At 39.6% G+C, this 13,024-nt stretch overlaps 1 protein-coding gene across 3 annotated transcripts in view; it reads left to right on the top strand.

The window, feature by feature from the left end:
• Positions 1-7: 7 nt before the first annotated feature.
• The window catches only part of rabgap1l (RAB GTPase activating protein 1-like), a 40,807-nt gene continuing 27,790 nt past the window's right edge, over positions 8-13,024 (top strand). For 2 of the 3 annotated variants that reach the window (XR_015862340.1, XM_088395299.1), the window contains exons 1-13: positions 8-135; positions 1,689-1,900; positions 2,397-2,547; positions 2,837-3,050; positions 3,544-3,718; positions 3,808-3,965; positions 4,049-4,159; positions 4,849-4,915; positions 5,116-5,218; positions 5,449-5,615; positions 6,731-6,863; positions 9,159-9,252; positions 9,780-9,930. Coding sequence is in view for 2 of the 3 variants with exons in the window: in XM_088395299.1 (XP_088251425.1) it covers positions 1,763-1,900; positions 2,397-2,547; positions 2,837-3,050; positions 3,544-3,718; positions 3,808-3,965; positions 4,049-4,159; positions 4,849-4,915; positions 5,116-5,218; positions 5,449-5,615; positions 6,731-6,863; positions 9,159-9,252; positions 9,780-9,930 (1,662 nt within the window). In the remaining variant the exon portion in view is untranslated. Of the gene's footprint in view, positions 136-228; positions 322-1,688; positions 1,901-2,396; positions 2,548-2,836; positions 3,051-3,543; positions 3,719-3,807; positions 3,966-4,048; positions 4,160-4,848; positions 4,916-5,115; positions 5,219-5,448; positions 5,616-6,730; positions 6,864-9,158; positions 9,253-9,779; positions 9,931-13,024 lie in introns of those variants that run through there. The other variant, XM_088395300.1, reaches the window with a different exon arrangement.

The following is a 13,024-nucleotide window of genomic DNA, read 5'->3' as shown; positions in this document are numbered from 1 at the left end:
GAGTGCGCATGCGCATCAGCACACAACAGGCCGGAAAGCGTGCAGTTGGCTCATCGAGTGATACGTCCTGTCTGCACATACGATCTTCGGCGAACTCTTGACAGCTAGCAGGCAACTCGTCATCGTTTCAAGCAAGTAAGTTGACAGCTTGTTTGTCAACAAATGCACGTATTTCAGTGACTGCATGACGTTTTGACGTATTTAAAATGTGGAATTCCTTGTTTATTTCCTTCTGGTGCACGCTTTGGGTGTTGTCTGTCGCCCTTCCCAAAAGGAGCCAATGTTTTGGACTTCGTTCGAGATGGGTGGCGTTAGCAGAAGGTTAGCTTCGATGAAAGCTAGCATTTAGTAACCTGGCACTGGTTGCAACTTCCTGATTAGTTTGCACTTACCTGTGCTCACATCCTGGTGCACATCTGCAGCTCTGCAACTGTTAAACGCTTTTAAATCTGGCACTCTCGTGGAGAGGAGAAGGATTAGAGAGGGTAGCTTCACGCTGGCTAATGTTGCATTGGCTGGATTGTTAAACTCGAGGAGCCTGTTCCTGATTGACCTGTGCTGAGTGCACTTTATTTCCCACTTAGATTGCATCTTCAAATGCTGCTGATGATGCTAAGGGAAGTTTGGCCAAGGTGTTGACAATACTTGGTCACGCTTATAAATGTTGAAAACATTTTTGGGACACATACTTTTCCTGACTTCAATGGTTTAGAGTTGTATTTTGAGTTGTCTAGATTCTTTTTTGTGGAACTGATTTGAAAGTGAGGTGCACATTGTGCTGTTATTTGCTCACCTGCAATGTCAATATCTGCTTGGGCTTTTGGATCAGTGCATAATACAGGTTGCCACAATATTTACTCTACAGTATGTTGGTAGTCATTTATCTACTGTAAACAATAGGGATGCTACCTAAAACAAGATTAGTTGATTTCGAATTCATTTGTAATAAATAAAGAAAAGTGCAAAAGAAAATGTTGATGCATGGATGAATTTGTCAAGTTTCTCCATCAGATGTGGAGGAACTTCAGTGTTGGGATTGTCACTGTCTGAAAAACCCGCAGACACTTTCTCCCTGCCTGATGCAATGTCACATATTACTTTAGTTTATTTTGGTGTTGCCTAGCTTTAAATCATGAGCAACGACTACACAGTGTTTCCACTCAAAGTAAGCGGCCGTTTGGTTGCTGTGCTGTCGGAGCAGACTACGGTTTGTAATAACCGGGTGCTAATTTAGACACTTTTCTACCAGCAAGTTGACTTCAGTTCAGTTTATTATTATTATTAATATGCATTATACATACAATAGTAACAAAAATGCAGCTATGACATCAGCACTGCTGTAAAATCATGTTGACATGTTGCATGTGCAGTATATTGGTGCCACAAAATATGTCAAATGTGACGTATTTGTGTATTTTAGTAAGTGTTGTAGTTGGCTGGAAGAGGCAGTTATGCACATTTTTCCAACATTTGCGTTATTGGTTTGATTCTCTGTGGCTTTATTTGCTTCGATTGTTCATGTCACTTGCTAATTCAATAAGAATGATTGGAGCACATGACGTGGTTGCTGTCCATGCCTTTGCGTGCATGTCTGAATCGAAGGAACAAACATTTCCATGTATAGAAGAAGTTTTAAAAGTCCAAATATATGTTTTAAGTTGTAACACAAGCTTGTATTTTTGATCCAGGAGTGGCTGAAGTGGGGAGGAAAGGGGAGAGATTCAACTCTGGACTCCCCTGCACTTCCTGAGAAGAGTCAGCCATGGATGACAGCTCCTCTCTGCGGAAAGTCAGCAGTTCCACAGAGTCAGTGGCCACCGTCACCAGCGAGGAGTTTGTTCTGGTACAGCCTGGTGCCACTGGGTCGCCTCAAGGCTCTGAAGGAAAACCCAAGCTCAAGGTCAGAAATACGTTCATTAGCTTTTGAAAAATATTTAGTACATTGACTTTGGTAAAAAGTTAAACAATGGAGCAGGTAAAACCTTGTCGTGATTTTATTTATTTATTTTTTTAAACAAAAGGCTTTGTGTCATTGTTTTCCTCTATTAGTTTCCGGCTAATAACAATAGCAAATAGAGGGGCGGAGTCATCATAAAATGAGATAAGATAACCTTTATTAATCCGACATTGTGGGAATTTGGAATTTACACTTTGGATTGGTCAATAATTTCCACCAAAACACACTTCATTGGGAAGTAATAAAAAAACTAAATTACAGCATTGTTTTTCCAATTGTCTGTTTTGAGTGAACCAACTTTTTAAATAGTAGCTAACATGGCCTTAGTATAAACTATTCACACAATCCAGGAAGCTCCATGTTCTTCTTCATGGTCTATGTTCTTCTCCTTTTGTGTGCTGACCCCCGACTTGAATATTCATGGTCCTTCCTCCGCCAGATGTCTTGGAACGGTAGTGAGCAGCTGGAGAGAGCAATGGAGGAGCTGCTGGATGATGATGACGACGACGACGACGAGAAAGTGGAGAAAAGTAGCGTGGAAGAGATGGAGAAGCACAGCAACCCAGAAGCCCTGGAGATACAACCGCCAGGTAGCGTTGCCCGGTGGGCTTCTCCACAAACACCGCCATTGCTTCCCTAATGCTGAGTAAAGTGAGAGGAAATTGTCAAATAAAAGCCAGTCAGCAGTGGAAGTTCTCCCTCGCCCATTGTTCTGCTTCCTGTTTGTGAAGTTTTCTCTAACACCCCGTGCCATTCTCTCAACTTTTGTGTCGCTCCTACTTCTCTTCACAGTGTGTTGCTTGGCACAACAGCTCCATAGTAGTCATTTGTGACTGACAATAACGAAAGACAGCTTATACTATGTCCTCCATCCTCCAGAGATAACATCACCGTGTCCAGCGCCGGCTAGCCCCGCCATTCAAGAGGAAGACAGCGTGCAGTTCAATAAGTTGTCTTACTTGGGCAGCACTTGCGTCAAGGCTCCTCGTGATGAAGCCGAAGCGCAGAGAGCCATGGCTACCTTGCGGGCCGACAGTGCTATCCCCATCCCCGTCACTTTGCATGTACCCTGTGGACCAGAAGGTTCGGTGAGGTAAGCCATTTGGTGAAAGAAAGGAAAAAAAACTCAAAAAGGTCAACTTCATTCTACCACATTGCCTCTGCCATGGAGATTTTTTTTTTTTTCCAGAGTGCAAAGTTGCAAAGCATTGAGCTTTAAGGTCAGTTCAAGGCACTGACTTGATGAGAATGAAGACAATTAAGAAAATTGTGCAATTAATCCAAATGAAATGATGAGTTTAAATTACATTCCATGACTACAAAATCGTCATAAAGGAACAAATGATTATTGTTATTATAGAAAATTATACTTACGTTTGCACCTTTTTTAAATTTTGAAATAATTATTATTATTATTATTTACTTTGGTCCAAATTCAACTTTACATAGTGTTTCAAAGAATTTTTTTTTGTTTCCTTCATTTTTCTTGCATTGTACCACAAAGTAAACAATCGTTTGATTAACTCTGATTACAATGATTACCAAAAATCATTGTAATGAATATATTTTTCGATCACTTTTTTCAGGGTTGTGGACCAGGCATCGGGCACAGAGATTTTCTCCTTTCCCATTTACAAGGTGTTGTTTTGTGCCCGCGGACGCGACGGTTCGGTGGAAAGCGACAGCTTTTGCTTCACCGAGAGTTATCGGAGCTCCGAGGTCTTCCAAATTCACGTCTTCGCCTGCCACATCAAGGAGGCCGTAAGCAGTATTTGTATCATTTCTCCAAAGATATTTGTATATATTTCTGTGTAAATAAGTTGATCTTCTCTTACCCTTTTCCCATGTAGGTCAGTCGAATCCTGTACAGTTTCTCGACAGCCTTTCGCCGCTCTTCGCGGCCGACTGATATCAGAGAGACGCCGCTGTTGAGTCCTCTTGACAGTAACCTCTTTATCTTCACTGTCACCCTGGAAATTAAGGAAGATGACGGCAAGGGAAATTTCAGGTATTTTGCCAGCATGTAAAAAAGAATACACACTTGAATTATGTTTCATAATAACCCGGTGTGTCTCTTTTTGCTTTTCACAGTCCGGTTCCCAAGGACAGAGACAAATTGTACTTCAAACTGCGACAGAATGTTCCGAAGAAAGTTGTGATTACAGTGCAGCAAATTAGCAACAAGGAGCTGGTGATTGAGAGGTGAGAGGCGGGCGGGCGGTCTTATGTGTCAGCTCCACCTGAAATTGCCGTCGTGTAATTCCTTGACAGACTACTTTTGCGTGAACCAATTCCTGCAACTTCCCGCAGCCCTTGTTATTGCACTCGTACACTGAGCCCGAATGGCTGCACCAAAGAACTAGGTCACCCCCCCCAACACACACACACAAACACACACAGATACACACTTTGCCTTCCCAGTCACTTACCTCCAATTTTCCTCACCAGCACCTGGCCTTTTATCTTCTCAGCCAGTGGGCATTTCGATTTGTTTTTGTTGCATCATTTTACAGTATGCTTCATCCCTTGGTATTGTCTGAACATTTTTGTACTGTTTTCTATGGACTTTGAATCCAGCATAAAACCAATTGTTCAATATGCTTGAATTGTGCTTTCTATTCGAAACTATCTTAAATGTTATTCAATAGGTTTGTAAATATTGTCATTTTGAGATATCTCTTTGCTAACCACAGGGTGGCGCTCTGAACTCGAGGAACAATTTGCAACTTGTGGAAATTGCAGCACTTATGGATGAAAATTTAAATGCTGTTTGAGAATGATTGTAGTACTGTAAATATGTTAGGGAATAATAAAATATGATAATAATAATATAATAATAAAAAAAGTCTGTACTTATTCCAACATGCATAAAGCTCCTGTCTTCTTTGTAGGTGTTTTGGAATGCTACTAAGTCCAGGCCAGAAGGTTTGCAATAGCGACATGCATCTGCTAGACATGGTGAGTCTTGCATTGCAGTTGGGCATTTTTGAATTATCGTACGAGTTGTTGAATGAGTATGCATATGGAATACTGCACAGGATATGAGACTACCTACATGTCCGCTTTGTTTGTTCTACTGAAAGTACAAAGCATTGCAGTCAGTTTAATAACACACACTGGTTATTAATGAAACATCTCACCATCACTTTCCTACCCAGGAGACGATGGGAAAGACGTCTGATGGAAAAGCCTATGTGATCACAGGAACATGGAACCCCAATATTGCAGCCTTCCAGGCCCTCAATGAAGACACGCCAAAAGGTTTGACTTCTCTTTGCAAATATCTGCAACTATAAAAACAGTTTGAGAGGATTAGTAATGATAATAATAGTCCTGGACATGAATTTCAAATGGGGAAAGAAGTGTGAAAATATTATTTGATCACTGTACAATAATCAGTTGTACGTTATAATGCAATGTACATTTTTATTTTTCCTAATATTGTTTTTTTAAGTGTGGTGTAATGCCTAGCAATATATTGTCTGGCGCAGATAAGCAAGCCTACATGACGGTGGCAGTAGACTTGGTCGTCACAGAGGTGGTGGAACCAGTTCGCTTCCTGATGGAAACTTTGGTCCGGGTTTATCCCTCAAACGAACGCTTCTGGTACTTCAGCCGAAAGACCTTCAGCGAGACCTTTTACCTCAAACTTGGACAAGTATGTTCACACGTGCAAAAATGAAAATAACAAAAGTGTCTGTTCTATATTTCTAAATGGTTCTAAAAATGATGGCAATATGCTGCTTTGATGAGTTCTGCAAAAAAAAAAACGGTTAATTAAATGTCACCTTCCTTGCAATAACGTGCCATGTGGCTTTCCTCACAACTTTGATCAAAAGGTGACACGCGATGACCAGCCAGCTTCTTCAGATTTAGTATGGAGGAAGAAAAAAAAAAAAGAGAAAACTACAGATCTACTCTAGTAATCCATTAGGGAACTGGCAAGGCAGCAGAGTGTGGGGAAGCTTTCCATTGTAGCTGGCTAATAAGTGGCTCTTTCTCATTATTGGCGTGTTGGTAATTAACGGCGGCAGTCTGACTTGTACGCCTGATTGCCTACGGAGTTATCTCCTGAGTAAACGGAAGACTGGTGCGCTGGTTAAGAGCTTATTAAAAGATAATATTGTGTGTGGCTGGGGGAGGGGGGGGGGCAGGGATTTTTTTATTTGACTTTATTTAGATATTTATTTATGTATTTATTTATGGAAGCTGCCTATCAGGCGCTCACATGTAGTACATATAAAATGTAGGATTATATTGTCCTATTTTCCCATGAAATATTTTTTGAATGTAATATAATAATTCATAAAATATGATGGGCAAACATTACATGATTTTATTTCTTGCAAAGTCACGGGACAGCGGGATTCTCAAGTGTATTTATTTACACTAACATCACCTTTTCACACTTATTGAAGTCATAAAAAAACGCAAATGCATTTGCTATGTCTCTTTGAATTTTTCTAAAGAAAAAACTAGCCACCTGCTACATTGTATTTATTTTTCTTCTCATCAGTGTCTTGAAAAAGGGCACGAGAAGTTACGGGGGCTTGGGCTGGATCAATACTGCATCAAAGCTCATTGATCTACTTCACCAGCTGCAGGCGAGAGGCTAAAGCAGCACACTTAGTAAATAGTCTCGAAATAAACTTCACCTGCTTATGACACCCAAGGGCGTGTCTTTGGTTTTACTCGTGGACTTTGATTTATTGTTCTGGACGTACACTGTAATGCTGAAGGGTTACGCTAATGCTACTGTGTGTGTTGATCCAGCATGCATCAGAGAGGACAGGTCAGAGTGATGCTATGTACGAGGTGGTCAGCCTTCAGAGGGAGGCGGAGAGAAATAATCAAGGCAAAGGACAACTGGCCTCACCCACTGAAGAGGACGAGGCGGCGGATGACGGTAAGAGGAGCCACTTAACTCCTACTTAAACTTTGTTCTCAATTATTAGGACTGATTCCAAAATTAGGTCAAGTAGATTTTGCATGAAGATGATTCTTTTTCGTGTCAGATACATTCAATGAAGTCATCATTGATTGTGTCAATTGATTCCTGTTCAGCATGGTTCTTGCAATGTGGCAATTAGCAAACTTTTTATTTCAAAAATCATACAGTACTTGTAATTAGGAGCATTTTGAATTTTTATTGCGTATAGCTTGTTTTCAAAATGTTCACCTTGTATTAACAGAAGGCAACAAAAGTGTTTACATGTGCAATTATTGAAAGCCATTCTTTGGCTTCCCAAGCTATAGTTGATGCTTTTCACTATATGGGAGCCATTCAGAGGGCTTTGTGAAGCCAACCTCCCTCCCTCCCTCCCTCCTGCTTTCCTCGAGATGAGAAAATAGAGACACTCAGGGACATGGAGTTGGAGGTCAGCCTTATTGTGTCCAAAAATGAATACCCGCACAGTCAATAGAAGCGCACACATTTAATTAATTTTTTTTTTTCCTTCTTGCGGGCTTCAGGGTGCCCCAAGGAGACATATTTTTTTTCTCATTGCGGTTCCCTCTACACCACTGTCATTATTGTCGAGCATGTTTTTGTCACCCGTTCCAACAGTCCATATGAAATATAGTGTGTATATATATATATATATATATATATGTATGTATATATATATATATATATATTTATTATAAAATTAATAAATATAAAACAGAGTTTGTTTTGAGACTAAAGAAAAAAAAAGGGTTAAATTATGTCATGTGCACATATAATGCACACTCCAAAAATTTAAAAATTGCAAATTTCGCATCTTGAAGAGTGGTAGTCATTATTTTGGCTTCTCCCATCTAGTGGGCACCCCAACAGCAAACAAAGAAAGAAGATGAAACAAAACATAAAAGAAGAACAAGAAGAAGAGGACGCAACATCAAATCTTAACGCCGTGATCAATGTCCAAAATTGGACATCAACGCAGTTATTAATCTATCGCTCGCATGTTTTTCGGTACGTTTCGCAAGGTCTTGCATGCATGGCAATTCCATTTGCTTGCTGCTATTTACATTTCTACCGTGCAAACATTTATAGGATTGATCATTTTGTATCTTTTGTATTCAAAATAAAGCTTTTTGCATTTATTCTAGTGTCTGTTTGTAATTGTTCATTTAAGCAATAACAGCTGTGATCATTTTGGTCACTATTATTCACATTTTCAGTATCTCTAGATAATTAGAAAGGTAATACGAGTGTTCACAGAAATAACTTGAATCTGACATAATAATAATAATTCATGAAAATAAACCAATATTTTTTTTTAAAGCCACCATGCACGCAACCGTTTTTGCTAGATTGTTCTGTTGTCCTGAAAATGTCACTGCTTTGGAACATGTACTGTACAATTCAGCCAAGTGAATATCTGTATCTATACCATGAGTCACCTGGCAACCAATCTGTGTGTGTTCCCACGTTTCACCTTCCCAGTTTTAACGCCTTTACTCACCAAATGCTGGTTAAAAAAAAAATGCTAAAATGTATGTACGTATATGCTAACACTGCTGCTCTACTTAAAATATTGCATTGACATGATAGCGCTTCCATGTAGTCCAGTTGATAAAATCCTACCTTCTTTATATGTAATTCTAATTATATAATTGTTTACATTATAATCCAGTAGAAACTGAAGAAAATAAGTACTTGCTTGTTTAATTCCCCACATAATGAAAGAGCAAGCACTTATGTAACTATTTGAAAACTATTTGTATAAAAAGTAAATTCTCCATGATTTTTCATTTCCGCATTAAATGTACAGAAAGTATTAAACCAATGTGATATTCCAGCCATATCCAGGGCCGCACGTGCAAGTCTAAATGCTGCACATACACTCGACTAGACTGTGTTTATGTTCTAGTGGGTGCTTTATGTGTGGGAATCCGTCTGTCCACCAGCAGAACCGGCCCGGGAGCTAGACAGGCGGGCAGGCAGGCGGCTGCATCTACAGTACGCACAAGTGTTTTGCAATGCAAAGCGCCAGATGGGCGCCCATTACGATAATGGAATGTGTAGGCCCAGTCGAAACACTCCAACCCCTATTAAATAGCGTGCTGGGAACACAAAGGCACAATTGAAATGCTTAGCACGAGATCTCGGATTGAGTTTTGTCTTGTCATTTGGCCAAACGTCACAGACATCAAGGTCACTATTGGAGACAAATCTCTAATAAATCTTCTGTGGTCCCATTTGTGTTGTATGTAGACAGTGACAGTGAAATCTCCAGCGGGACGGGAGATGTTTCCAAAGATTGTCCTGAGAAAATTCTGGAGTTGTGGGGAGCAATTCTCACTCGATGGTAAGGAGCTTAACTTATTCACTGCCAACCCAATTAATATCTTTTACATATATAACCGTCATTGGTACTAAATGAGTTTTAAAAAAGGCATGTTTCGGGTCTTAATATTCTAGCACACATTTTCAGTTTGAATTGTCACGCTTTGATTTAAATTGCCTTGATTTATTTTAAATTACTGTTGCAATTGTCAGATGTCAGAATATCACTAATGAAAATCATGAATCATTAATTAAGGTCCGTGTCATGTTTTTTTTTTTTTTTCAAGCCATGAATGTGGTTGTTAATCATGCATGCTTGAATATAGATAGGATCGTATATAAAGTAAATCTCATCACACTAATACAATGACTGTTTGTAAAATCCAGTTTTACAAATGCATTGCCTCTTATAGACACATTTTACTCATTTACATATACTAAAGATGAACCGCTAATATACAGTAGTATTGCAATCACAGTTGGTTTAAAAAAAAAAAAAAAAAAGTTCTTCCACTGTGCTTTTGAAGTAATACTGTACATATATTTTAGGCATGGGAACCTGTCCACTCGTCCAAAGGGTTTGCACCCATTGGTCCGTAGTGGCATTCCAGAGCCACTGAGAGCTGAAGTATGGCAGCTGCTGGCCGGTTGCCACGACAACCATGACCTGCTTGAACACTATCGCATCCTCATCACCAAGGTAAATGAATGACAGAAAAGTCATAGTTCTTTGGAACAAACTTCCCCTTGGTTAACATGGAAAAACAGTCCACTTTCTTTCCAAATACAAACAATTCCAGTTGACATATTTTAGGTTTATTAGGCTATATTTTTTGGCAATTGGCTGGCGACAGGTAAGCTATAAGGTGTACTTTGCTTCTCGACAGCTGTGATTAACTTTAGCGCAGAGAAATAATGGCGGATTAGTTTATTTGCTTTTCAAACACCCCTTTATATTTATTTTATATTGTCTAAATATTATATGATATTTATTATATATACTGTTATGTATGTAAAGGAGATTTAATTGGTGGAACGGTGCGTCCTCATCATGATATATTTTTTTAAATACTGCAATTATTATTATGCGTGTATTAATAATGCATTTAAAAAAATCTCAGAAAGAAATTTGGCGGAGGTCCATCTTGGGTTTTTGAGTGATATATTTGTTAATGAGTGGGCAGAATGACAAAGCCTGCTGTAAGAGGCAGCAGCAGCTGGGCGAGCTGGTGATATGAACACACAAAGAAGACAAAGATCTTGGCTTTTATGGCAAATACAATCCTGCTTCTCTCTACCGCAGAGCGACCGCCATCAAAAGGATGAAGTTAGGATAGTCTGCTTAAAAAAGATGGAGTGAGCAAATACATGAGAGGGAAGGAATCTGTGTCAATAACAAAATCTGGCAGACTTTTGTTTTTCTCCGAGTCACTTTTTTAGTTGTTGGTCATCAACTGTCTGTCCTCCCTGTTGCGTAATAATTCTCACTACCTTTATTTTAGTTGTATCATTATTTTTTCCATAGGCAGCACCATTTTTATTGTTTTGTTCCAAGAGACACTTTTCTGTCTCTCGCTTCTTACATAAGTCCAAGCCTTATTTTTTCATTTTATTTCCGATGACTTATTTTCAATTGAGTGACTGTTGCACACCCAACCCAGCCACCCACCTCCTGTCTTGCCGGCGTATGGTATTGATAGGCGGGCGCTGCGGCTATTAATAGCAGCGCAAAATGAATGGATGGAACTGAGGGAATATAAAGGAGAGAGGCAAAGAGGGAACAATGACAGTGATGGCTGGGGTGATGTGGAGCATATTAATGTCGACTCTCTGGGCTCAGTGACAACATTAATGCTAATTGAGTTGCAAGTAATTGGACTCTCGCCCTTATTGGAAAGGTTTAAGTGTAAATAATTGCAGTTTGTATTGCGAGAGATTTTGGTTGTGGTTATTTAAAGCCTGGGGAATGGATTCATATACTATTGGATTAGTCATTAATTAAATAATGAATTGATTTGTTTAGTGGGTCTCGGCCTATGGCTTGTGACCTTGATATCACAAGTATCATTTTCAGCGTTGCATTACTTCCAATTACATTCATCACAGTCAGAAATGCACACATGCACACACACACACACACACACGTCCTCAGGGCATCTGAGACATTTACAAATAACTCTGAGCTGGCGCAGCACTATATTTGCAGTTGGGTTTGGTGTTTGCCGGTGACATTTTAACAACCTTTTCGTTTCCCTCAAGCCGAACAAGCCCAAGGTGTGCTACTACGCTTGAACCTCCATTTGAAATAGCTTGGCCGGCTATTTCCAGGCCTGTATTTTCCAAAGCCCAGCAACACACACACACAGCAGCCAGTCTATTAAGGGGTCAGCACCTCTTTGTGACATCAACACTTTCACCGTAGGTTCACTAGTCTCTAAAAAAGAAACTATACCTTCTAAAACTAGAGTGAGTCTCTATTCTCAAAGCCCTCCAGCTCCTCTTCACATATCCATTGCACGGACCAGTGGGCACCAGAAAAGTATTTATGTAAACAAACTGGCGTATATAAGCAAGTGGAAATTAAATATACTGTACATATAATGAAAAAGAAAACCATACCCGCGGTATAACTAGATGTATATCTTGTAAACGTTTGTAAAATATCACACAGTGCACGTGTGAGTCTGCGTGCGTGTTGCCATCGGCCTTCTAGCCATCCTGACACTGATATGACAGCTCGGATTAAGGAGAGCCAGCCTAAAGCATCTTCTCTGGTCTCAGCGTTTCTGTGTCACATTGCCTGCCGAGTGGAGCCCGACTGTATAATACTGTACAATTTATCTTCTCAAAACAAGGTTTGACCAGCTTTAAAAGAAAATCAAAAACATTGGCCATGGCATGGAAAAGACAAACGTCTACTAAATTATTGCTGAGATTTGAGCCTCAGCAGACAAATGAAATGCAAATATTCAGTCCACTCCTGTGTTTGTTGGATTAAATATTTACATCTAACCTCTACGTATGAATAAGAGATGCATCATGACCTACATGCAGCAAGGACAAGAGTGAGAGAATAATAAGTATACATATCAGAACCTGAGCGGTCTGACAGGTCTTTAGCACTGTGTGCCGTGAGATGAAATGGAAAGTGATAGATGGTCATTCCAGCAGGCAGCCTGTCTTTCACCTTAAGATCTTTCGTTTTTCCACATTTTTACTCCAGCACAGCCTACACAGTACATTAATTTGTTGTGTTGATTTGTTATTCCTATTATTTTTTTTTTTAAATAATAGTTAATGTTACTTAAATGTAGGCCTGATGTGTTTTAGATGACCTGCACAATCTAGTAATGTTTTTATAACAGCGAGTAGTGAAATGCAAATTTGATCTTGGGGTGGAGCGGGATTGAATTGTGGGAAGCATTCACCTTTGTTTCCAAGTGGCCCCGCAGGCTCACTTTGGTAGAAGAATGAATAATTAACAGTTGCCTTCTGGTGGTGTTTTTCATCAGTGTCCACAGCGCTGAGCTGAGCCGAGCTCTCCATTGACTGGCTCCTTACAGAGTAACAGCTGTTGCATTTCTAGCTGACTTACATTTCTATTTGCCTTTTATGGTGCATAATTCATTCATTGAATATTACACCGTGTTCATCGATTCTATCGGAATCACTTAGTATTTGTTTTTTATTAGCCGGTTGAAAAATGTTACGTATTATAATCAGAAAAGAATTCCATCGATGTTTACATAAAATATTCGCTTTGGGTCACAGTCTCTTTTCCTGTACTTCGAAAA

The sequence above is a fragment of the Syngnathus floridae genome, chromosome 13, assembly GCF_059516105.1.
Source record: "Syngnathus floridae isolate MCC-2025c chromosome 13, RoL_Sflo_1.0, whole genome shotgun sequence".
NCBI classification, from domain to species: domain Eukaryota; kingdom Metazoa; phylum Chordata; class Actinopteri; order Syngnathiformes; family Syngnathidae; genus Syngnathus; species Syngnathus floridae.
This window is presented reverse-complemented; position numbering and strand designations above follow the sequence as displayed.